The sequence below is a fragment of the Sciurus vulgaris genome (genome assembly GCF_902686455.1).
Source record: "Sciurus vulgaris genome assembly, chromosome: 15".
NCBI lineage: Eukaryota > Metazoa > Chordata > Mammalia > Rodentia > Sciuridae > Sciurus > Sciurus vulgaris.
The window spans coordinates 84,090,151-84,115,582 of record NC_136476.1 but is presented as its reverse complement, the minus strand read 5'-3'; the positions used below and the strand labels follow the sequence as shown (position 1 = coordinate 84,115,582).

At 48.1% G+C, this 25,432-nt stretch overlaps 3 protein-coding genes across 8 annotated transcripts in view; 2 read left to right on the top strand and 1 right to left on the bottom strand.

Annotated features, from left to right (window-relative positions):
- The window catches only part of KYAT1 (kynurenine aminotransferase 1), a 32,668-nt gene extending 24,816 nt beyond the window's left edge, over window positions 1–7,852 (top strand). For 2 of the 5 annotated variants that reach the window (XM_079113911.1, XM_079113910.1), the window contains 11 exons: window positions 2,253–2,400; window positions 3,330–3,479; window positions 3,558–3,644; window positions 3,815–3,943; window positions 4,313–4,433; window positions 4,933–5,009; window positions 5,134–5,223; window positions 5,337–5,523; window positions 5,606–5,685; window positions 6,396–6,482; window positions 6,706–7,852. In XM_079113911.1, the coding sequence (XP_078970037.1) occupies window positions 2,253–2,400; window positions 3,330–3,479; window positions 3,558–3,644; window positions 3,815–3,943; window positions 4,313–4,433; window positions 4,933–5,009; window positions 5,134–5,223; window positions 5,337–5,523; window positions 5,606–5,685; window positions 6,396–6,482; window positions 6,706–6,840 (1,291 nt within the window). In that variant the 3' untranslated portion in view covers window positions 6,841–7,852. Of the gene's footprint in view, window positions 1–2,252; window positions 2,401–3,329; window positions 3,480–3,557; window positions 3,645–3,814; window positions 3,944–4,312; window positions 4,434–4,932; window positions 5,010–5,133; window positions 5,224–5,336; window positions 5,524–5,605; window positions 5,686–6,395; window positions 6,483–6,569 lie in introns of all 5 variants that reach the window. The other 3 variants (XM_079113913.1, XM_079113909.1, XM_079113912.1) reach the window with 3 other exon arrangements.
- ENDOG (endonuclease G) overlaps window positions 1–25,432 on the bottom strand; it is a 35,782-nt gene that overhangs the window by 7,137 nt on the left and 3,213 nt on the right. The window lies entirely within an intron of this gene.
- On the top strand, window positions 19,535–25,428 carry SPOUT1 (SPOUT domain containing methyltransferase 1). Of its 2 annotated transcripts, none has more exons than XM_079113929.1 (12): window positions 19,535–19,606; window positions 20,143–20,188; window positions 20,445–20,573; window positions 21,096–21,255; window positions 21,668–21,757; window positions 21,872–21,921; window positions 22,146–22,276; window positions 23,293–23,365; window positions 23,479–23,577; window positions 24,017–24,119; window positions 24,332–24,479; window positions 25,289–25,428. In XM_079113929.1, the coding sequence occupies exons 1-12, from the start codon at window positions 19,571–19,573 to the stop codon at window positions 25,355–25,357; spliced, it is 1,134 nt and encodes a 377-aa protein (XP_078970055.1). In that variant the 5' UTR covers window positions 19,535–19,570; the 3' UTR covers window positions 25,358–25,428. The 2 variants fall into 2 exon arrangements, with proteins under 2 accessions (XP_078970055.1, XP_078970054.1); XM_079113928.1 differs by lacking the exon at window positions 19,535–19,606 and adding an exon at window positions 19,786–19,998.

Sequence of the window (25,432 nt, the reverse complement as noted above, 5' to 3'; positions counted from 1 at the left end):
CCCTGGGTTCCACAGCAAAAAAACGAATGAACAATACATAAGTAAATAAAATAAAAACTAAAGTATCCAGGAGGGGCTGGGTATGCGGGTCAGTAGTGTAGCACTTGCCTAGCATGTTTGAGGTCCTGCCCTGAAAAAGCGTATGGGAGACACACCTAGGTTCTGTGCAAATACTACGCCATTTTATTTAAGGGACTTGAGCTTCTGCAGATTTTGGTGTCCTGGGAATGAGGCAGTCCTGAAGCCAATTCTCCACCTGGCACCTGAGGTCAACTTTCACTCTCTTTCACTCTTGCTATGGAGTCAGATCAGCTAAAGAAAGTATGATCCAGAAACTTTTCACCAGACATTTTCAGAGACGAACTTTTTTTTCTTTTTCTTCTTTTGTGCTCTGTGTGTGTATGTGTGGTGCTGGGCATTGTACCAGGGTCTCACACGTGTGAGACAAGTGCTCTACCACCAGCTAAATCCCAAGCCCAATATCCTTTTCTTCTTGAACTTCTGAATATCAAAGTGTCATGTGCCTGTTGCTACCAGTGGTACAATGGATGTGGTGGAGAGGTGTGCAAAGATGATGGCGGCCGTGCCTGCAATGTCTGCAATTGGGAAGCTGAAACAGGAGAATCACAAGTTTAAGGCTTGGCACAAAGACCCCATCTCTTAAATCACACACATGCCACAAACACCATTGAATAACAGTTGTGCTGTTGAAGCTCAATTTTTTTTTTTTTTTTTTTTACGAAAACTGGAACCAAGCTGGGCACAGTGGCACAAGCCTGTAATACCAGTGGCTTCAAAGGCTGAGGCAGGAAGATCACAAGTTCAATGCCAGCCTCAGCAATTTAGCAAAGCCCTAAGCAATTCAGTAAGACCCTGTCTCTAAATAAAATACAAAAAAGGCTGGGGATGTGGCTCAGTGGTTGAGTGCCCTGGGTTCATTCCCCAGTACCAAAAAAAAAAACTGGAGCCACATGTTCTTTCAGACTTCCCTAATGCACGACATTTGCTTTTACAAAGGTCTTAAACCCCCCCTCTTCCCCTTGGATGCCCCATGGCATTGGAAACAGGATCCAGGCCCAAAGCCCTGCCTTGTCTGACCGCCATCTAGGCTGGGCCTCCAAAGGCCCGATCCTCAGGCTGCCCCCTCAGCCTCTCACGAGTTGTCTGGGCAGTCACAAGGCCCACTTACCTGCCAACAACGTAAAGTCCAACTCTATAAGATGCAGGAAGAGGCGGGACGGCAGCCTGTTTCCCCTGGGCCTTTGAGCCTCACATCCTCTGTCCCGACCACCGTGGAACATCCTCCTTCCAATTTTGAGTATACTGCTTACTGCTGTTTGACTCTGGGCAGGTCACTCCCCACTCTGAGCTCTAGCATCCTTGGGCCTTCAGAAGCATTGTGGAACTCGGGGGGAAAATGACAGATTTTAGATATAAATGATAACTATTTATGCAAATTCAGTCCAACAGGCCTGACTCCCCGAATCTCAGTCTCTCCATCCAGTTTCTCATCCTGTCTCCTAGCTTTACAGGAAGATGGTCACCAGGCAGGGGAGGACAGCTGCTGGGACCAGAGATGGCAGGGGCCGAGGCTGGTGGGGCCCTATTCTGTCCAGAGGCGGGTAAAGATCACTTAGAGATGTACAAACAGAGGCTGGTTGTGCGTGTGGTACCTAAAGACCTTGTCAGCTCTGTCCCCAGAGCCTCAGAGGCCCTCCTGAAGGTCATGTGGTCAGAGCATTTCACACCGTGCTGTGGACAAAGCCAACAAGGGGTTAAGAAATCCCCCTGTGGTCTCCACAGGTGTTCTCGGTATTTTTATTTATTTATCGGCCCACCCCCCACCAGTACTAGAGATGGAACCCAGGGTCTGGTGGGCAGTAGCAGAACTACCACTGAGCCACATCCCCAGCCCACTCAATAGGTGTTTACAAAGAACAGGGTAGGTCAGGAAAGGACAGAAAATACTGTGGTCCTTCACACCCAGGACCCTGTTTGCACTCCGCAGCGTTTGGGATGGGAACAATATCTCTTCCCATGGGTCGTGGTCCCCATTGCCGACCTGGGTGCTCGTCACAGTGCCTGGCCCATCTGGTGTCAACTCGTGGGACTGGTCGTGACCCAGGCAGATCTGCAGGCTGGGGACAGTTGCTGGTTGTCCAGCTTTCTAGAACGGGCCTGGACTAGAAACAGGCAGAAGTCCAGGTCAAGGTGGACAGGTGAGCTGGGACCAACCCTCTGTTTGTCCCCAGGGTGGAGTTTACCAAACTCGTCAGAGAATATGACGTCGTGAACTTGGGACAGGGCTTCCCCAATTTTCCACCTCCAGACTTTGCCGTGGAAGCTTTTCAGCAGGCCACCAGCGGGGACTTCATGCTCAACCAGTACACCATGGCATTTGTGAGTCTACCGGCCTTTCCTGGAGGCCCTGGGGAGCAAGGGGCAAGGACCCGCAGGTGGCAGGGTTCATGGGGCAGAGTGGAGACCAGGGAATTCATTCCGGCCATGGCTCAGTTTACTGGCCTCTTCTGTCCCAGGCCCTATGCCTCATGGTCTAGTGGGGAAAGCAGGCCAGAAGCCAGTCATGACCAAGGCAGTGGACAGGCGCTGTGGAGGAGGTGGCACATGGGAGCAGCTCCCGCGGAGCCCCAGCCCCACCCGCCTTGAGTGCTTTGTGTGTCCACAAGCCCATAGATCCCATCTTCCTCCAAAGTGAGGTGCTTCAAAAGCTGCAAGATAAAGGCCTATTTCTGCCTCACCCGTGTGTGACTTTGGCGAAGTCATTTTCTTTTTCTGAGTGTCTGTTTTTCTATGCATCAAATATCTGTCTTGTTGTTGTTGCTGTTGTGCTAAGAATTGAACCCAGAGGGGCTTTATCTCGGAGCTACATCCCCAGTCCTTTTTATTTTTTGTTTTGAGACAAGGTTTTTCTAAATTGCTGTGGCTGGCTTTGAGCTTGCGATCCTGTGGCCTCCAACCTAATGCATCACTGGGATCACAGGGGTGCACCACCATTTCGTCTTGCAAGGCTGCTGGGAGGATCTGAAGTGCAGAACCGTGCTTCCTAACTTACTGACCCATACAGGAAGTATGGAGTCTGCACCGCCTAGGGCCCAGCTGCACTGTGCTGAAGGAAGGCACTCTGTCAACCTTCTCACCACATGCCAGTCCTAGGCAGGGACCCAGAACAGAACAGGCTCATTGGCAAAGGCTGGTGGAGAAAGTGAGAGGACTCACTCCCAGGAGCTGGCTTTGCCCTGAGGCCTGCACTAGAAGGCGCTAGAATTGCCCAGGGTCAAGTCTTGGGGGCTGACCCTGCTGTCCCACAGGGTTACCCACCACTGACAAAGATCCTGGCGAGTTTCTTTGGGAAGCTCCTGGGACAGGAGTTGGACCCACTCAAGAATGTGCTGGTGACCGTGGGTGCCTACGGGGCTCTGTTCACAGCCTTCCAGGCCCTGGTGGATGAAGGAGACGAGGTGAGTGACATGGCGTGGGCTGGGTGGCCGGGAGGGGTCACAGCAGTGCTGACCCCAGTGATCTGACCCTTGTGCCAGGTCATCATCATCGAACCTTTTTTTGACTGTTATGAGTCCATGACATTGATGGCCAGGGGTCGCCCTGTGTTTGTGTCCCTGAAGCCGGTAAGGATGCTGTGTAGGTGTGGGTGGGCAGAGGGACCCATGGACTGGGGTCCTCTGAGTGGGAGGGTATGGTGGCCTCTTGAGCCCCAGGGAGGAAAAAGAGGGGCAGATGCCCAGGAGAGGACTTGAATGCCAGGAGACAACTATGGCCACCCCACCTCTCCTTGCAGAGCCCCACCGGGGATGGGGAGCTAGACTTCAGCAGCAACTGGCAGCTGGACCCCACAGAACTGGCCAGCAAGTTCACATCCAGGACCAAAGCTCTGGTCCTCAACACACCCAACAACCCCCTGGGAAAGGTACCTGGGACAGCTCCGTCCAGGGACCTTGCACCTGCATTCAAGTGCCAACTCTTGCAGATGAGCCGCCTCGGGGGCTCAGTTTCTTCATCTGTGGAGCGGGAGGGCTGCCTGCCATGAGCTGAGGATGGAGGTCCCAGAGTCCCAAGGAAAGAAAGGGGCAGGAATCCCAGGTGGAGGGCTGGGGTGGTGGGGACGATGATTTGTCTCTCTCAGCATTTCCTCATGTGTGAATAGGAACCCGAGGGAACGCTCTCACAGGGTCAGTGCTGCAGGGTGTGATGGGAAGGTGCAGAAAAGCCCCCAGCAGCCAGCGTGGCCACAGGCCCTCTGTCTGAGCAGGTCTGTGCTGTCCCTGGGTCCCTGCAGGTGTTCTCGAAGGCAGAGCTGGAGCTGGTGGCCAGCCTGTGCCAGCAGCATGATGTGCTGTGTTTTGCAGACGAGGTGTACCAGTTGCTGGTCTATGATGGAGTCCAGCACATCAGCATTGGTGAGCTGAGCTGGGGGTGGGCTTGAGCCCAAGCTGGGAGCACAGGCGTGTTATTTGGGACCAAGGAGGGCTGTGGGGCTGTGTAGGCCATATGACTTGGGCAGCGACTTCATCGCCTTGAGAAGGAAGATCACGGTAGCATCCTCTTCCCAAGGTTGTCATGAGCATGAGATAAATTAAGTCCTTGGGGGACCCTTAGCGTGGTTCACATCTGCAATCCTAGCTACTCTGGCGACTGATGCAGGAGGATCCTAAGTTCAAACTAGCCTTGGCAACTTAGTCAGACCCTGTCTTAAAATAAGTGAAAAATAAAAAGGACTGGCATGTAGCTTGGTGGTGAAGGGTTTACCGAGAATGTCCGAGGGGTCTGGGCTTGACCCCCAGTCCTGCCCCGCTCCCTCACCTGAGTCCTCAGGGTGGAGAGCCTGTGCTCCCCCAGAGCCAGGCCACCCCCTCCTGCCCTCACCTGTCTCAGCAGTTTCTCTTTGGCTTTGGACAGCCAGCCTCCCTGGCATGTGGGACCGGACCCTGACTATCGGCAGTGCTGGCAAAATATTTGGTGCCACAGGCTGGAAGGTGAGTCACCAAGAGCACAGGGAAGCCCCCCGCATGGTCCTCTGCAGGACAGCCAGGCCGGGAACTGAGAGAGCCTTTGAACAGGGCCTGGGAGGTTTCATTCGCTGCCTGTGTCCTGGTCCAGGTGGGCTGGGCCCTGGGCCCAAATCATATCCTGAGGCACCTGCAGACTGTGCACCAGAATTCTATCTTTCACTGTCCCACACAGGCCCAGGTGAGGAGGGGCAGGGCTCCCTGTGGGCAGGGCTCACAAGAACAAATGGAAGTGGGCGGGCTGGCTGCAATGCCAGGGCACAGCAGGCCTACCTGTCCACCTGCCCTGCCCAGGCTGCAGTAGCCAAGAGCTTTGAGTGGGAGCAGCTCCACATGGGCCAACCCGGCAGCTACTTTGAGGAGTTCCCAAAGGCCATGCAGCGCAACCGTGACCACATGACACACAGCCTGCAGACTGTGGGCCTGAAGCCTGTGGTGCCCCATGGAGGCTACTTCCTCATTGCTGACATCTCGGACTTTAGTGAGTGGGACTGGCCAATGTCTTCTGGCAGGGTCTGGGGAATGGAGGCTGTCCAGGGTTCAGCCTGGCCTCTGTCCCCCAGAAAGCAAGATGCCTGACTTGCCTGGTGCTGCAGAGGAGCCGTATGACAGACGCTTTGTCAAGTGGATGATCATAAACAAGGTGGGCTTGGCCTCTGACAAGGTCACTAGATATGATTTCACATGGCATGCACTGCTCAGGTGTGCCCAGCCAAGGGGTACCAATCTGCCCCTGCCATGAGCCCTGGTACAGGGTTGCATCCACTTCAAGAAAGAGGGAATGGCCAGGTACAGTGGCACCCGCCTGAAATTCCGAGGATCTGGGAGACTGAGGCAGGAACAATACTAGTTCAAGGCCAACCTCTGCATCGTAGTAAAGCCCTAAGCAACTCAGCGAGACCCTGTCCCAAGATAAAAAGAGTTGGGGATGTGGCTTAGGGGTAAAGCACCTCTGGGTTCAATTCGTAGTCGAAAAAAGAAAATGAGGGAACATATTTCTAATGTGCTCCAAAATGGCATGCTGGCTGGTGGGAATTCCTGCCCCTCTCTGGGTCTCAGTGGTCCATCTGTATAGTGGGGAGGTAGCCTAGACCTCCATGGGCCATCCAGCCGGGAATGTGTGCCCTAACCCTTTCTCCTTCTCTGGCTGTGCTGGCTGCTGCGTGGTCTGGGTGCCTGCCTCTCTCACTACACAAGCTTGATGCTCTGGCTCCACTCATCTGAGCTCATCTAGCACCCCAAAGTGATGTGCTAGGCTAACTTTCCTGCTGCCCTTCCTGGAAAGTTCTGTCTCCTGAGCTGAGGCTGCCAGACCACAGCGCTGAGTGAAGACATGGACTTCCTTCTCCCCAGGGCCTGATGGCCATCCCGGTCTCCATCTTCTACAGCGTGCCACATCAGAAGGACTTTGACCACTACATCCGCTTCTGTTTCGTGAAGGTAAGGGTGGCCTGGGGAGGGTCTACTGCCTGCATTCTGCAGGCTGCCAGGGGCAGAAAGAGGAAGAACCAGTGTGTATCAATGCAGGATGAAGCCACACTCCAAGCCATGGACAAGCAGCTGCAGAAGTGGAAGGCCTAGCTCAGGCCCTGAGGCTGTCCTGCGGGCCTGCGCCACACTGCCCCGCGCCACACTGCCCCACAGGCTCTTTGTCTCTTTCCAGCTTTCTCCACATAGTGGAGGATGGGACTGCTCTGTGACACAGGATGTTCCCAGGAAGAGCCCTTCTTGGTGTTGGGGGTCTCAGCAGTCCCCTCTCAGTGCCTGTGCTCCTGTCTCAGGGGCGAAAGAGGCCTGATCTCAGCCTCTCCTTCCCCCTCCCTAGTTTGGTTTTTGGGTTTTGAGTGTCTTCTGTCCTCCCCAGACTTGGCTGGAACCACATGGGCAGGGTTTGAGGCTGGAGTCCCTGCGGTGTTCTCAGCCCTGCCGGGGGCCTCCTGGGGCTCAGGCATCATCTCACCTCGCCTCATCTCAGCCTGTCTCTGGGAGGTCAGCTCCAGGCTTGAGTCCTTTTTGCCCATAATAAAGTTTTAAGTTTGCAAACCTAGCTTCTGTCTGCTTCAGACCCTGGTGTTGGTCCCTGAGCCAGGCTTGGTCAGAATAGGAAGAATCCAGAGAACTCAGCCCCACCCTTTCCTGTTGTACAAATTCTCTGTGGAGTAAAATCAAGGCCCAGAGAAGAGCAGGGAATTGGGACTTGTCTGAAGTCACAGTGCTCATTACTGAGAATCCCAGGTGCCTGGTCTGCCCTCCACACCCCTGTCCTGGTGGTGCTAGCTGGCTGGGCTCGGGGCTGGTGTGTAGTACACAGCAGCTTCTCGCAGGGAAGACATGGACAATCCCACAGGGGTCAGAGAATGCTTCAGTGTGGGCAGGGAGGGCCAGCAGGCCGGTGTAAGCTCTGTAATGATACAGGAGGAGCAGGAGCTGAGGTCTGTGCAACCCCACTTGCCAGCTACCCAGATGAGCACATGTCCTTAAACAGCCCCCAGAGACAGTTATCTCCACTGCATGTGAGAAAGTCCTGTTGCACAGGTTGGGAGGGGAGGTGACATGCTCAAGGCCATCTGAATCCAAAGTGGGATTCAATTCCATGTGGGTCCTTTTGTAAGGTAGTGGTAGCTCCTGAGTCCCTCTGGACAGTGGTCCTGGGGTGAGCTGCATTTACAGAGTGAGCCCATGAGTTTCACTCTTTCCTAGACTTTCTTTTTTTTTTTTTTTTTTGGAGGGGGCATGGGTAGTGGAGATTAATCCCAGGGATGCTTTACAACTCAACTACAACCCTAGTCCTTTTTAATTTTTTTTTTTTTTTTTAATTTTGAAAGAGGGTCTTGAAGTTACTTAGGATCTCCCTAAATTGCTGAGGCTGACCTCAAACTTGTGATCCTCTTGCCTTGACCTCCCAAATCGCTGGGATTATAGGCATGCACCACTGCACCCAGCATGTCATGCTTAACTGGGGGAGGTGATAGGAATATGTGGTATATTAAAAAATATCTTTGGTCTTCCCTGGCATAGACTCCTAACACCCATAGGATTCCTTATGTACTGGGTGTAGTAATTCTCATTCATATAGAGCCCCTTGGGACCACAAGATCAAAGGGTCAGACCTTTCAGCCTCCCCCCCCCCCCCCCCGCCTCTGCTCTCAAGAAGAAGAGAGGACCTTAACTTTGATTCAACCTCAAAGCCAGTTGTTGTTGCTGCTGCTGCCACTCTTTGGTTTGGTTTGGTTTGGTTTTTTCCTTTTGCAGTGCTGGGAATGGATCCCAGCCTCTCACATGCTAGGCACTTGATCTATCATTGGGCCAACCCTGGCTGAGGCCGGTGATGTAATATACGTGTAAGAAGAGAAATGTAAGCAAATTTAGTTTAAAGATCTAATCGGCTGTTGTGGTTTGGATGTGAGGTGTCCCCCAAAAGCTCATGTGTGAGACAATGCAGGGACATTCAGAGGAGAATGTGAAGCCTTAACCCAGTGAGTTAATCCCTTGATAGGGATTAACTGAGTGGTAACTGAAGGCTGGTGGGTGTGGCTGGAGGAGGTGGGTTGGGGCGTGGATTTGGGGTTTAGATTGTGTATCTGGGGAGTGGAGTCTCTCTTTGCTTGCTGGATCCAGGCTCCCAGCTGCTTTTCTCAGCCACACTCTTCCGCCATAATGTTCTGCCTCACCTTGGGCCCTGAGGATTGCAGCCAGCTGCCTGTGGACAGACTTCTGAAACCTTGAGCCCCCAATAAACTTCCTTCTCTAAAATCATTCTTGTCAGGTCTTTTAGTCACTGCAGTGAAAAAACTGACTAAAACATTGGATTTTATTAGTAATTCTAGAATCGGGTAATATCTAGTTTTATAAAATAGGATGAGTAGTGGTCAGATTAGCTGAGTAGAAGGGGTTGGCTTTATAGGAGGTAAAGGACTGAAGAAAGCAGAAATAAGGACTGGTCATTTCAATGTTAGTTTCTTTAAAGGGCCAAAATGGAGAGGATTCATTTGCCATACTGGCTCAGGTAAACAGAGCCCCTTCTAACTGGTAGATGTGATCTCCTGAGTTCTGAGATACCAGTTTGGTTTCAAAGTTTGATTTTATCACATGCAACTAAGCATTCTGGTTTGGTCTGGTCTGTTGGGGCCAGTGCAGGAGCTTAGTCCAAAACAATGTCTACCATAAATTGCTTAACAACCTCACATAGAAACCCTGTCACCATGAGGGTCAGGCAACTTCAGGTTTGGTGAACACCTCCTCGTCCTGGGGCAAGGGTGGTTAGAGAGGGCATGGAAGCTGTCTCCCTATCCCCTTTGCCCTGTGTACTTCTAACATTGGACTCTTCCTGAGCTGTGTCCTTTATTACTGTGATAGCAAACAGCTTTCCTGTGTTCTGTGAGTCATTCAAAGACATTATAGAACCTGAGGGAGGATTGTGGGAAATATCTGAATTTGTAGCCAGCCAGGCAGAAGTGGAGGCAAACTGCAGACCCCACTTGTTGACCAGCCTCTGAAGCAGAGGCAGTCCTGTGGGTCTGAGCTGACCTGTGGCATCTACGCTAACTTTCATAGTTATTAGAACTGAATTTGCTGGGCACAGTGGTACACGCCTGTAATCCCAGTGACTCAGGAGGCTGAGGCAGGAGGATCAAAGTTCAAGGCCAGCCTGAGCTACTTAGTGAGGCCCTAAGCAATTTAGTAAGACCCTGTCTCAAAATTAAAAGTAAAAAGTACTGTGGATACAGCCCAGTGGAAATTCCCTGGGTTCAACTCCCAGTGCCAAAAAGAAAAAGGAAAAAATGGAATCATAAGATACCAAGTTAGTGTCAGAATTTTTATTTATTTATATAGATCTTTGGCATTGGGGAATGGAGCCCAAGTCTCACACATGCTCTACCACTGAGTCATATCCCCAGCCCAGAACTGTCATTGGGACATATTTGGTGCTAGTAGAACATAAGACACTGCCCTCCTTCTCCTTCTAAGTCCCAGCTTGGTCCCATCATTGGTCCAGAGGAGGATTACGAAACGAAATGCCAGCTCCAGGGCTCAGGCGTGGAGCCCCTTCACCACACACCACACATGGCCTGAAAAGAGCAAAGCCCATGATGGCAGGTAAATGCATAGATTTCTTGATTAGAACCACCCTACCAAAAGCCCTGTGTCTCATGAATCAACCAAGAATCTGCCCATAAGCCAGAAGTTCCAAATCTTAAGCCGAGTAATTCAGGTTGAGTATAGATCTTCTCTTAGTTGTGTAAGTGTGACTTTGCACTCTCATTCAGGTGTGTGAAGAAAACAGATGGTGCAAAAAACACATCCCTGTAATATCAACATACACCAAGTTAGAAATAACTTTATAGCCGGCACAGTGGCACACACCTGTAATCCCAGGGGTTCAGGAGGCTGAGGCAGGAGGATCATGGGTTCAAAGCCAGCCTCAGCAAAAGTGAGGTGCTGTGCAACTCAGTGAGCCCCAGTCTCTAAATTAAAAATACAAAATAGGACTGAGGATGTGGCTCAGTGGTCAAGTGCCCCTGAGTAATTCAATCCCCAGTGTCCCCCCAAATAGAAATAACTTTATAATCATTATGGTCATTATGTAAGTAGGCTTTTTAAGGTGTTTGACATATTTGAGAACCTGGCATATGGACTTGAAATTTTTTTAATTTACTGATACATAAAAACATAAAATTGTACATGTTAATGGGCTACTGTGTTATGTTTCAATTCATGTATACTGGACTCGAAATTTAAGTTTAATGCTAGATGATACTAAATTTATTTTTTATTATTTCTTTATCAATTTTTGCAGTTCTAGGGATCAAAAAACGGCCTTTTAACCACTGAGACACATCTCCAGTCCTTTTTTTATTTTGAGACAAGGTCTCACTAAGTTGCTTAGGATCTCACTAAGTTGCAGAAGCTGGCTTTGAACTTGCGATCCTCCTGCCTCAGCCTCTCGAGCTGCTGGGAGTACAGGTGTTCATCACTGTGCCCAGATTTTTTTTTTTTTAATTTTTTATTTTGAGACAGGCTCTCTCTGAGTTACCCGGACTGACCTCAAATTTGCAATCCTCCTACCTCCCAAGTAGCTGGAATTACAAATGTGCACTATTGTGCATAGCCTAAATTTATTTTAATTTGGAAATTTGAGGTGAGTTATGTGTATGTGAGTGGTTATTTGCTTATTTCTTCTACTGATTTGGAAGGTCCAGAACAGAGTCTACTTTTGCTTGCCACATTGTGTCCTTGGCAGTTAACACAGGGACTTCCTGCCTCTATATAGGCACTGTTCAGTAAATATTTGTTGGCTTGATGATTATTTATCTTTTTTTTTTTTCCTTGAGTTACAGGGGATTGAACCCATGGTCCATCCCCAGACTCGGGGTCTTGCTAAATTGCCATGGCTAGTCTCGGACTTGCAATCCTCCTGCCTCAGCCTCCTGAGTTGCTGGAAGTAAAGGCATATGCTTATCTTTAATATTGACTTTTACATATAACATTCATTGCTGGCAAAGTGGTTCAATCACTTTAAGGAGAGTTCAGCCATTTCTTACAAAGCTGAACATAGTCTTACCATTGGATTCAACAACTGGGCTCCTGGATGAGTTGAAAACAGATCTACACAAAACCCCACATGTGAATATTTATAGCAGCTTGGTTTACAATTGCCAGTAAATGGAAGCAGAACTGGAGGCTAGATCAGTGTTAGAGTAAGTACTAATCTAGCACACACAGGCCCTGAGTTTGATTCCCAGCAGCACTAGAGAGAGACAGTGTGAGTGTGTGGGAGCTGGGCATGGTGGTGCATGCCTATAATCCCAGCAACTCAGGAGGCCAAGGCAGGAGGATGGCAAGTTTGAAACCAACCTCCATAACTTAGCAAGACCTTGCCTCAAAATAAAAAAATAAAAAGGGCTGGGGATGTGCTGCGATTGTAGCCCAGCATGTGTGAGGCACTGGGTTCAATTCTCAGCACTGCATATAAATAAGTAAAAATAAAGGTCCATTGGTAACTGAAAAATTGATAATAAATAATTTTTTAAAAGGGTTTGGGATGTAGTTCAGCGGTTAAGCACCTCTGAGTTCAATTCTCAGTACCAAAAAAAAGAGAGGAGGAGGAGGGGATGGGGGAGGCGGGCAGGAACCAAGATGTCCTTGAAATGTTGAATGGATAAACTGTGCATCCATCTAATAAAATAGCATCTATCAATAAAAAGAAATGAGTTAGTAAGTCACACAAAGGTACCAAGGAACCTTAAATTCACATCCTTTTATGAAAGAAGCCAATCTGAAAAGCTACATACTATATGATTTCAACTATATGAAATTTTGAAAAAGGTAAAACTATAGAGACAATTTTATCTTACTGTAATAATTAATGATACATGCCTACGCTTCAGTCAAAACCCATGGAATGTACTCAGAAAGAACTTCAGACTACAGGACTTTGGTGGGTAACAATGTATCAATATTGTTTGTCAAGTGTAACAACGTAGCACACCACTACAAGATGTTAACAGTACAGGAAAACTACAGGCTTAGAAGAGATCTGTATCAAGCTCTCCAATTTTCTTCCAAATTAAAACTGTTTAGGCTGGATGGTGGCGCATGCCTGTAATCTCAGCAGCTCAGGAGATTTAGCTCAGTGGTAAATTTCCCTGGTTACCAAAAAAAAAAAAGAAGAAGAAGAAGGAGGAGGAGGAGGAGGAGGAGGGCTGGGGACATAGCTCTGTTGGTAGAGTGCTTGCCTAAACACAAGGCCTTGGGTTCCATCCCCAGCACCGTGCAAAAAAAAAAAAAAAAAAAAAAAAAAACTGGAGCGGGGGTTGTGGCTCAGAGTGCTTGCCTGGAACGTGTGCGGCACTGCGTTCGAACCTCAGCATCACTTAAAAAAAAAATAGATAAAAGTACTTTTTAAAAACTATATTAAGTCTGCCAGCATATCGACGGGTTTTTTGAGTGCAGATTGCTCACTGTCAGGCGCCTATCATCCACCATTTGCCTGCCTCTCGCCTGTCCATCGCCTGCCTTACGCCTATCCATCACCCAATGTGCACGAGGTTCACCTCCCGATCTCTGACAACAGTCAGCAAACTGATTGCTGACCGCCAATGGAGAACCAGCTGCCTGCTGTCGCCTGGAACTTCACTGTTACAGTACCTGCAGGTTTGACTACATGTGGCTGCCGCCATTTTGAGACAACAGCCAGGCCCTGTAGGACCCCTGGCCGGACTGACTGAGCCCTGTCTCCAGGATCCCTCAGCCCGACCGATCACTCCCTGCCTCTGGGGCCCTCACATCGACTGACTGCTCCCTGCCACCAGGACCCCCAGACCAACTGATTGCACCCGGCCTCCAGGATCCCACAACCACACCAAACACATTGGACCTCAAGGACCCCTGCCTGTCCACGTCCACCCCTGAGCTGCAGCTCCCCATTTGCCAACACATTTGGAAGGCAGAATGGCCATGGATTATCCTGGAAGCCGTAGCTCCCATCTTTAGATGGGGCAAATCCCATCCTGAGATGCCTGCTGGAGGCTTGGAGCTCCTTGTCAGGTACCTCTCACGCATCAGGCTACTGAACTCTGGGAGGTTTCATTACTATATGACTGTTTTACTGTAGATTTTCTTTTTTCTCCTTATTGAAAAAAATTTAAGTTTTTATTTCTTTACTTTTCTTGCTCTCTTTTCCTTTTGTTTACCTGTTCCCTCAGAGTCTCTTTCTCCCTTTTTTGCATGCTAACATCTGATTTCTTTTGATTACACTCTCACTCTATTATCTAGAACTTCTGTATATTCTTTTCTTATCCCATTAACAGCCACATTCTACATCCCTCTGCATCCTCTTTGTCCTCTATTAGAAACTGCAGACCTTATTGCAAACCTGTTTGTTTTACTGAAGATAATATTTGAACTCATTCTGTTTATTATGACAATTTTGTTATTGTCCTCATAGGGGCTATTTGGTCTAGGATTGCATGGTGTCTGAATTGGGCACTGCTAATATTGATCTCCCCTTAAAGAAAGGGATTTTGGAAACCTATAGGGCCACTCTAAGCCTATAGGGGGAAATCTGCAATACCCCAGATCTGCACTGCTAGAACAATATGAACAGTATGAAAAAACAAGGGAAGAAAATGATCCAAACAAATCTAGATTCTATAGTAATAGAATCCAATGACAGTATGTTAGAAGAAATGTCAGAAAAGGACTTCAGATTATACATGATTGAGTTGCAAAGCAAAGGATGACATAGAGAGCAAATGCAGGCAATGAATGATAATACCAATAAGCTGAAAGAGCAACTGCAGGAAGCAAAAAATCATTTCAACAAAGAGATAGAGATTCTCAAAAAAAAAAAAAAAAAAAAAAAAAACCAGAAATCCTTGAAATGAAAGAAACAATAAACCAAATAAAAAACTCAATGGAAAGCATCACCAACAGACTAGACCACTTGGAAGACAGAACCTCAGACAATGAAGACAAAATATTTAATCTTGAAAATAAAGTTGCCCAAACAGAGAAGATGGTAAGAAATCATGAATCTCCAAGAAATCAAGAATCTCCAAGAACTATGGGACATCATGAAAAGACCAAATTTAAGAATTATTGGGATTGAGGAAGGCACAGAGATACAAACCAAAGGAATGAACAACCTATTCAATGAAATAATATCAGAAAATTTTCCAAACCTGAAGAATGAAATGGAAAATCAAACACAAGAGGCTTACAGAACACCAAAAGCACAAAATCACAACAGATCCACACCAAGGCACATTATAATGAAAATGCCTAACATTCAAAATAAAGATAGGATTTTGAAGGCCACAAGAAAAAAGCATCAGATTACATATAGGGGGACACCAATACAGATAGCAGCAGACTTCTCAACCCAGACTCTAAAAGCTAAAAGGGCCTGGAACAACATATTTCAAGTTCTGAAAGAACATGGTTGCCAACCAAGAATCCTATACCCAGCAAAACTAACCTTCAGATTTGAAGATGAAATAAAATCCTTCCATGATAAACAAAAGTTAAAAGAATTTACAAATAGAAAGCCTGCGCTACAGAATGTTCTCAACAAAATATTCCATGAGGAGGAAATGAAAAACAACAATGGAGGTCAGCAAAGGGAGGAACTACCTTAGAGAAAAAGCACTCAAAGGAGAAACCAAGCCAACTTAAAAACCAAAAATAAGCCAAATGACTGGGAATACAAATTATTTCTGAATAATAACCCTGAACGTTAATGGCTTAAACTCATCAATCAAAAGACATAGACTGGCAGAATGGATTAAAAAGACCCAACAATATGCTGCCTACAAGAGACTTATCTCATAGAAAAAAAACATCCACAGACTAAAGGTGAAAGGATGGGAAAAAAACCTACCACGCACATGGACTCAGTAAAAATGCGGGGGTTTCCATCCTCATATCAGATAAAGTGGACTTCAAGCCAAAGTTAGTCAGAAGGGATAAAGAAGGACATTTCATACTGCTTAAGGGAAACAAATCAGGAAGACATAACGATAGTAAATATTTATGCCCCAAACAATGGTGCATCCCTATACATCAAACAAATCCTTCTTAATTTCAGGAATCACATAGACCACACCACAATAATTCTGAGTGACTTTAATGAACCACTGTCACCACTAGATAGATCTTCCAAACAAAAACCAACCAAAGAAACCATAAAACTCAATAACACAATCAATAACCTAGACATAATAGACATATATAGAATATTCCATCCATCAATGAGTGGATTCACTTTCTTCTCAGCAGCACATGGAACCTTCTCGAAAATAGACCATATGTTATGTCACAAAGCAGCCCTTAGGAAATGCAAAAAAATAGAGATACTGCCTTGTGTTCTATCAGATCATAATGGACTAAGAATAGAAATCAATGACAAAATAAAAAACAGAAATTACTCCAACACCTGGAGACTAAATAAAATGCTATTGAATGAAACATGGATAACAAAAAACATCAGGGAGAAGATAAAAAAATTCTTAGAGGTCAATGAGAACAACGATACAACATATCAAAATCTCTGGGACACTATGAAAGTGGTACTAGGAGGAAAATTCATTGCATGGAGCGCATTCCAGAAAAGAATGAAAAGTCAACAACTAAATGACCTCACATTGCAGCTCAAAGCCCTAGAAAAAGAAGAAAAGAATAATAGCAAAAGTAGTAGAAGACAGGAAATAATTAAAATCAGAGCTGAAATCAATGAAATTGAAACAAAAGAAACAATTCAAAAAATTGACAAAACAAAAAGTTGGTTCTTTGAAAAAGTAAACAAAATAGATAAACCCTTAGCCACACTAACAAAGAGGAGAGAGAAAACTCAAATTACTAAAATTCATGATGAAAAAGGAAATATCACGAGACACCACTGAGATACAGAACATAATGAGAAGCTACTTTGAAAATCTGTATTCCAACAAAATAGAAACTACCGAAGACATTGACAAATTTCTAGAGACATATGCTCCTCCCAAACTGAACCAGGAGGACATACACAATTTAAACAGATCAATATCAAGCAATGAAATAGAAGAAGCCATTAAAAATCTACCATCCAAGAAAAGCCCGGGATCAGACAGATTCTCAGCTGAGTTGTACAAGACCTTCAAAGAAGAACTCATTCCAATACTTCTCAAAGTATTCCAGGAAATAGAAAAGGAGGGTACCCTACCGAACTCATTCTATGAAGCTAATATCACCCTCATACCCAAACCAGGAAAAGACACATCAAGGAAAGAAAATTTTAGTCCAATATCCTTGATGAATATAGATGCAAAGATCCTTAACAAAATATTGGCAAACCGTATCCAAAAACATGTTAAGAAAATTGTGCACCATGATCAAGTGGGGTTCATCCCTGGAATGCAAGGATGGTTTAACATCCGTAAATCAATAAACGTAATCCATCATTTCAATAGAGTTAAGGATAAGAATCATATGGTTATTTCAATTGACGCTGAAAAAGCGTTCGACAAAGTACAACACCCCTTCATACTCAAAACACTAGAAAAAATAGGGATAGTAGGAACATACCTGAACATTGTAAAGGCTATTTATGCTAAGCCCATGGCCAACGTCATTCTTAATGGAGAAAAACTGAAACCATTCCCTTTAAAAACAGGAACAAAACAGGGATGTCCTCTTTCACCACTTCTATTCAACATTGTCCTCAAAACTCTAGCCAGAGCAATTAGGCAGACCAAATAAATTAAAGGGATATGAATAGGAAGAGAGGAACTTAAACTGTCACTATTTGCTGATGACATGATTCTATATTTAGAGGTTCCGAAAACCTCCTCCAGAAAATTTCTAGACCTCATCAATGAATTCAGCAAAATAGCAGGCTATAAAATCAACATGCATAAATCTAAAGCATTTTTATACGCAAGCGACAAAACAGCTGAAAGGGAAATGAGGAAAACAACTCCATTTGCAATAGCCTCAAAAAAAAAAAAAATAAAATAAAATACTTGGGAATCAATCTAACCAAAGAGGTAAAAGATCTCTACAATGAAAACTACAAAACATTGAAGAAAGAAACTGAGGAAGACCTTAGAAGATGGAAAGATCTCCCATGTTCTTGGATAGGCAGAATTAATGTTGTCAAAATGGCCATACTACCAAAATTGCTATACAGATTCAATGCAATTCCAATTAAAATCCCAATGATGTACCTTACAGAAATAGAGCAAGCAGTCATGAAATTCATCTGGAAGAATAAGAAACCCAGAATAGCTAAAGCAATCCCTAGCAGGAAGAATGAAACAGGGGGTATTGCAATACCATACCTTCAACTATACTACAAAGCAATAGTAACAAAAACAGCATGGTATTGGCACCAAAATAGACAGGTAGATCATGGTACAGAATAGAGGACAAGGACACAAACCCAAATAAATACAATTTTCTCATACTAGACAAAGGTGCCAAAAATATGCAATGGAGAAAAGATAGCCTCTTCAACAAATGGTGCTGGGAAAACTGGAAATCCATATGCAACAGAATGAAACTAAACCCCTATCTCTCACCCTGCACAAAACTCAACTCACAATGGATCAAGGACCTCAGAATCAGACCAGAGACCCTGCATCTTATAGAAGAAAAAGTAGGTCCAAACCTTCAACTTGTTGGCTTAGGATCAGACTTCCTTAACAGGACTCCCATAGCACAAGAAATAAAACCTAGAATCAACAACTGGGATAGATTCAAACTAAATAGCTTTCTCTCAGCAAAGGAAACTATCAGCAATGTGAAGAGAGCGCCTACAGAGTGGGAGAAAATCTTTGCCACTCATACTTCAGATAGAGCACTAATTTCCAGAATCTATAAAGAACTCAAAAAACTCTACACCAAGAATACAAATAACCCAATCAACAAATGGGCTAAGGATATGAACAGATGCTTCACAGAAGATCTACAAGCAATCAACAAACATATGAAAAAATGTTCACCATCTTTAGTAATAAGAGAAATGCAAATCAAAACTACACTAAGATTCCATCTCACCCCAATTAGAATGGTGATTATCAAGAATACAAGCAACAATAGGTGTTGGAGAGGATGTGGGGAAAAAGGTACACTCATACATTGCTGGTGGGACTGCAAATTAGTGCAGCCACTCTGGAAAGCAGTGTGGAGATTCCTTAGAAATCTTGGAATGGACCTACCATTTGACCCAGCTCTCCCACTGCTCGGCCTATACCCAAAGGACTTAAAATCAGCATACTACAGAGATACAGCCACATCAATGTTGATAGCTGCTCAATTCACAATAGCCAGACTGTGGAACCAACTTAGATGTCCTTCAATTGATGAACGGATGAAGAAACTGTGGTATATATACTCAGCTATAAAGAATAATAAAATTATGGCATTTGCAGGCAAATGGATGAAATTGGAGAATATCATGCTAGGTGAGATAAGCCAATCTCAAATATCCAAAAGGCGAATGATCTCACTGATAAGCGGATGATGACACATAATGGGGGGGTGGGAGGGGGGCAAGAATGGAGGAAGGAGGGACATCATTACCCTACGTAAATGTATGAATATGCAAATGGTATGCTGTTACTTCATGTACAAACAGAAACAACATGCATCCCATTTGTTTACAATAAAAATAAATTTAAAAAAAAAACTATATTAAATTGTTTTTAACGTGATTTCCAGTTCTGGTTCTGAGGGTCCCCTTGCATAAAACGATGCTGAGAAGTGAGTCTCGCTGGTCCCGACTCAAGAGCGCAGCAGTGGAGCCAACCAGGGGTCTGGAACGGGACCGAGAAGGCGCCCTCCTGCGTACTCCGGCGGCCGACCCACTACCCAGCCCGGGTCCCGCAGCCCACGCTCCACACCGCTGAGCCCACCGCGGCCCAAGCGCTCTTACTGCGGACGCGCCTAGGCCACGCCTCGCTGGTCCTCCGATTGGAGGTTCGGTGGGGGTGTGGCCGGGAGGTACGGGTCTAATTGGCAGGGGCGTGGCCGACGGCGGGCGGCGGAACATGGCGGAGCGCGCGAGGAAGCGGCCCTGCGGCCCGGTAGGTGGTTTCAGGTGGGGGTCCAGCCGGCGCTGGCGCCGCGGGGTGAGAACTACCCACGTGGGGCCTGTGGCGGGTCCGGCCCGCGCTTCCCGTTCCCTGCTCCTTGCTCCTTGCGAAAGGTGCCGCACGCTGGTGGCCGCGTGTGCCCGGGACGGGGTGGCAGTCGGGGCCAAGGCCTGGGCTAGGACACGTCGGGGAGCCTACGGCCGACGGAGGCCCTGTGGTTCTCCGGCGGGGGCTGCATTCCAGAAGTGGAACCCGTCCTCATCCCGAGCCTTCTCTTCTGATTCCCGTGGCGGCTGTGGGCAGGTCCTGCCCCCTCAGCTTAGTTTCTTCTGACCCGTGGGAACTCATTCAACAGTTTAAAGCTTATTATGGCCTGAGCCCAGGCATGGTGGGTACAGGGGGTCCCTGCCCTCCTGAGGCGGCTTCTGCGGTAGAGGGATAGGTTGGCTGTGGAGCCCTGTGTGCTCCCTTCGCATATGTGACCGTTGAGCCTCTCATTCTTAATCCTCCTCCCACTCCTACTCCAGGGTGAACATGGCCAAAGAGTGGAGTGGCGAAAATGGAAGCAACAGAGTACGTACCGGCTGGGCCTGGGGTGGGAAAGAGTGACTGTGCCCAGACCACTCCAGGAGAACACAGCCAGCCTCGGTCAGGACACAGGAAGGACACAAGTTTATCCACTCTGTGTCTCACAGCACCCAAGAGTAGTAAGCCCTGGCTGCTCACCCAGCAATACCCCAGCATTCAGGCTGACCTAATGAGAGGGAGCTGTCCAACTGACTGCTCCCAGTCACTCTTCCACCACCTATCAGGATGTTCTCTTATCCAGAGAAAGAGGAGAAAAAGAAGTGGAAGGATATGAAGTTGACAAAAAAACTGGAGAAGCAACGGGCACAGGAGGAGCAGACAAAGCGACAAAAGGAGGAGGAGGAGGCAGCTGCCCAGAGGGAAAAGCAAGGTGTGTGGCTGAGTCCTGGGGAGGGGCACAGGCTGTGGCTTCAGCAGCTGGCAGAATAGAGAATATCATATGTGGAAGAGTCCATAGTGACCATTGGGTCCAAACATCTTGTCCTGATAGAGAAACTGAGGCCCAGAGAAGAGGAGGGACTGTATTCACTGAGTCCTAACCTCCTATGTAGGTAGATTTCAAGCATCATGTCTCTTAACTTTAGACCTCCAGAACCTTGAAATTTTCTTCCCTCCCTTGCCTTGCCTTTCTTCACCTTTCTTCCCTCTCTCTTTCTTTCTGCTGGGGATGGAACCAGGTCCTCACACATGCTAGGCAAGTGTTCTCCCACTGAGCTATAGCCCCAGACCAGAATTTCATAATATTAATGAGTTGTTGTTGTTTTTACTTTTTTACTGAGTTTTCTGAATGCTTCAATTTCATTTTCATTTAATTTTTATTTTACAATGAAAATGTTTCCTTGTTTTCCCATTATAAATACTACATGCTTAACAACGCCCCTCTGCTGCCTAGGACGGCCCTACACTCTGAGCGTGGCCCTGCCAGGCTCCATCCTGGATAATGCCCAGTCACCTGAGCTTCGTACCTACTTGGCTGGCCAAATTGCCAGAGCCTGTGCCATCTTCTGTGTGGATGAGATTGTGGTGTTCGATGAGGAGGGCCACGATGCAAAGTGAGAGGCCACCCAAGGGCCTGGGGGCTCAGGGAGGAGGAAGGGGTTGCCAGGGTTGACTGTGGATTCACCCTGTCCACCTGCCCAACTCCTCTATAGTATCATGTCTAAAATGCTCAGTATGGGCTGGGGATATAGCTCAGTTGGTAGAGTGCTTGCCTCACAAGGACAAGACCCCAGGTTCAATCCCCAGCACAAAAAAATCCTGCAATATAATCCTTAATGGGTATAGCAGGCAGGCATGGGCAGTGACCACAGAGGTCAGATTAGGTGGGAGAAGCTCTAGAAAGGGACTGCAGTGGCTTTTGTTTGGTTGGTTTTTGTGCTGGGTTTTGAATCCAGGGCATACACTATACCACTGAGCTCTATCTCAAGCCAGAAATTGGAATTTGAGTCAGGTCTTTCTCTCCAGGACTGTGGAAGGAGAATTTAAAGGAGTGGGCAAGAAGGGGCAGGCATGTGTACAGTTGGCCCGTATCCTGCAGTACCTGGAGTGTCCACAGTAAGGAGTGACTTCCTTGGGCAGGAGGGGGTAGGGTGTGTGTGGGATCAACATGGAGGTGAGCTAGGAGGTGGCCTCCCCTGGGAACCTCCTGAGATCTGCATTCTTTATCAGGTACCTGAGAAAGGCATTCTTCCCCAAGCACCAGGATCTACAGTTTGCAGGTATGCCTGGTAGGCCTGACCCCACTTCCCACAGATCACCCCTCAGACACTGAGAAAACATCCAGTCCCCTACCAGGTGTTTTGGTGGAAGGCAGGCTCAGGAGGGCAAGGCCAAGCCTGATGTCAAGCAGCATGTCTATGGCAGAACTGTGGCTTAAACTAGGATCCCGGCCTCACCCCTGCATGCTTTAGCACCTCCCATACTCCTCCTGCTGCCCCGCCAGGGCTCCTGAACCCCTTGGACAGCCCTCACCACATGCGCCAGGATGAGGAATCCGAGTTCCGAGAGGGCATTGTGGTGGACAGGCCCACCCGACCAGGCCACGGCTCCTTTGTCAACTGTGGGATGAAGAAGGTAGGAACTGAAGGGTGGGCTGTGATGGACTTAAGGACCACAACTGGCTGTGGAGGGCATGCAGGGCATGTGGGTGGGGAGACCTGACTGTGAGCCCCATTGATGCAGATTTGGGTCTGGGACATGCCCAAAACAAGCCTCAAGAGATGAGGCAGGAGCAAATTTACTATTTTTTACTTACTTATTTTTGGTGCTGGGATTGAACCCAGGCCTGTGCATGCTAAGCACCTGCTCTGCCACTGAGCTGCACCCCAGCTTTACTGTTTTACTTAAAGCAGATCAAAACACAAACCAGAACCCTGCAAAAACAAATTGAAAATCACTCAGGCTTCAGTGTGACACACAGCCAGGCCTGGGAGTAGAGCACTCATTTGCTACCTGTTGACTCTCAAGGGTCCTAGAGTCAGAGGCAGAAGCAGTGAAGTCTAGGATTCCCCCACCCCTCAAAAAGACCAGACCAGACATAAATGGCTAAATTAGACCAGGATGACACAAACAAAAGGGAAAAGCATGAGAAACTCTCAGAATAAGAGTGCCCACCAAGAGTGATAAATTCCAAAGTGGCACAGAACACAAATAATTGTCACTCATCAGAGCTAGCATGTGTTGACCATTTACTTCATGCCAGAGCTTGTGCAGTGTAAGAATAGCTGCTGTTTGTGGAAGAGTTTTCAGTTTGGCAGATGTGGAGACAGGTTCAGAGAGGTTGAGTGACCTGCTCAAATGTCTACAGCCAGTGATTGGCCAAATCATCAAAATGTAAAAAACTGTGATTTCATCCACTGGGAAATGCTCACTTCCTGTGTGTGCTAAGCCCACAGCCTTTATTTCTGACCAGTACCTTGTAATAGTCCTATGAACAGGTCTGGCCTGTGCCAGAGCAGGAGGATAGTAAGTTGACCTGGGCTCCCTGGGTTCCTTGCCAGCCCTGCAGTTCTCCCAGCAGGGTCTCTGGGACAGTGCCTCCTGCTGGTTGTGGTGGGGAACAGCATCCATTTCTTCTGGTCTCTTCCCAGGAGGTGAAGATTGACAAGAACCTGGAGCCTGGACTTCGGGTGACTGTGCGACTGAACCAGAAGCAGCTTCCAGGTATCTGGAGGCTTCCTTGACTTTTATGGTGGCTTAGCCAGCCCCAGGTCTCCAAACCTCCTTCCACCTCCCTGTCCCCCGGCACATTTTTACAGCCTCTCTTTCCCTTCCAGAATGTAAGACCTACCGGGGAACAGTTGTGTCATCACAGGACCCTCGCACCAAAGCTGGTCTCTACTGGGGCTACACTGTCCGGCTAGCCTCCTGCCTCAGTAAGGACGGCTTCCCTCTCTGAATGTCCAGCCAGCCCTCTGTCTGGGAGGTGGCAGAGAGCCTTGCTTAACCCACAGGTCAGACCAGGGTCCTTGCCCTACCATGTTGAGTGTGTCCTTGGGCAAGTGTCTTCTCTGGGGTTTGGTTTCCCTGAGTGCACTGCCTAGAATGTTCTTGAAGACTTCTGGGGAAAAGTATCAAAGTTGATTGATGGATCAGATGAGTCCACGTTCTCCATGTTCTTAGAGCTGCTTCCACCCACCTTGTTTGTTTTTCCAACTACTTTCAGGCTTGGTCTCCACTGTGTTCAGTCCTCGACTTCTCAAGTGTAGTGGAGGGCCAGGGGTCCCCTTACCCGAGCCCTAGCTCCACCCCGCCCTTTCAATATAATATAACAGCCAAGAGCAGGACCCCCCACTGAGCTGGCCCCACCCCCAGGTGCTGTGTTTTCTGAGGCCCCCTTCCAGGATGGGTATGACCTAACCATTGGGACGTCAGAGCGTGGCTCAGATGTGGCCTCTGCCCAGGTGCCCAGCTTCAGGTGGGTGCTGCCTGGGGAAGGGGGCAAGGGGCAGGAGGCAGGGGCCAGAGGCCAGAGGCCAGGGGCCAGGGGAGGAGAAAGAGGCAGGCACCTGCCTGGTGGGGCAAAGCTGTGTGGGCTGGGCCCCTGCTGCATATAGGCAGCTGAGAGCTCTAGGGCTGCGTTCCATGGGGCCTTGGTAAATAGTCATTGATCCCTTCTCTGGGTGACAGGCATGCACTTGTGGTGTTTGGGGGCCTCCAAGGGCTAGAAGCTGGAGTGGATGCTGACCCCAACCTGGAGGTGGCGGAACCCAGTGTCCTCTTTGACCTATATGTCAACACGTGCCCCAGCCAAGGCAGTCGCACCATCCGCACTGAGGTGAGCCCACCTGTGTTGATCCCCAGCCAGCGGCTGGGGCCTCAGATCTGTGCAGAATAGTTTGCAGCAAGCCTGACCAATGGGCTCCTCACCTCCTCATACCATGAACTGGTGGCAGGGAGAAGACAAGAGCATGGGAGGGGGTCATGAATCCTGGGTGCTGTGTCAGCCCTCTGTTCCCCCCTGGGACCCAGGCAACCTGCCCTCCCCTGCTCAGGACTTCTATTTCCTTAGCTGTATGCTTAATGTTCTTCAGTGGCCCCAGCTCTGCCACGTCCTCTCCTGTGGCCTCAGTGGATATGACTGCTGTCCCCTCAGGGTGTCACCTGCATCCCTGTTCCCTAGGACATAGTGTGCCTCTAGATCTGAGAGCCTCAGTGCACCCACTGCTCAGCACGGAGTGCTGTCCTTATGAGCACTGACAGAGGCTATGTTACCCGACAGTCTCATGGGGTGGTGGCTTCACAGAGGGACAGCCCTGGTCTGCCTGTCCCTGAGGCCCTGCCCAAGTGCTCTGAGCCTGCCAGCAACACCCACAGCAGAAACCTGACTCCACTCCTAATACCTCAGGGAAGGCTGAGAACTCTGCCCACCATGTCCCCTCCCCAGCCCAGTGAAGCTGGTATTAGTACTGTCACCCCATTTTATAAGGACACAGGAGCAGGGCGTGCAGATCTCAGGGTGAACCTGGCCCTTAGCCCCCAGGGCCCACTGGAAGCAGTTGGCTCGTGGGACAAGGCCTGGGTGGTCAGCCAGGGCTGGCACCTGCCTACCTCCCGGGCTCCAGCCTGTGTTCGCTTCTCTTCCAGGAAGCCATACTCATTTCACTGGCTGCCCTACAGCCCGGCCTCACCCAGGCAGGCACACGGGCCACCTGAAGGTTCTGACGGGTGCAGGGTGTGGATGAAGTGGCAGTGAGAAGAAGCTGCTGCAGGTCACCAGGACAGACACGG

Coding starts and splice junctions, on each gene's coding strand:
- SPOUT1 (XM_079113929.1), top strand. CDS start 19,571: ATGGCGGAGCGCGCGAGGAAGCGGCCCTGCGGCCCG. Junction 21,256..21,667: donor GAGGAGGGCCACGATGCAAA/GTGAGAGGCCAC, acceptor CTTTCTCTCCAG/GACTGTGGAAGGAGAATTTA. Junction 21,922..22,145: donor CCAGGATCTACAGTTTGCAG/GTATGCCTGGTA, acceptor CTGCCCCGCCAG/GGCTCCTGAACCCCTTGGAC.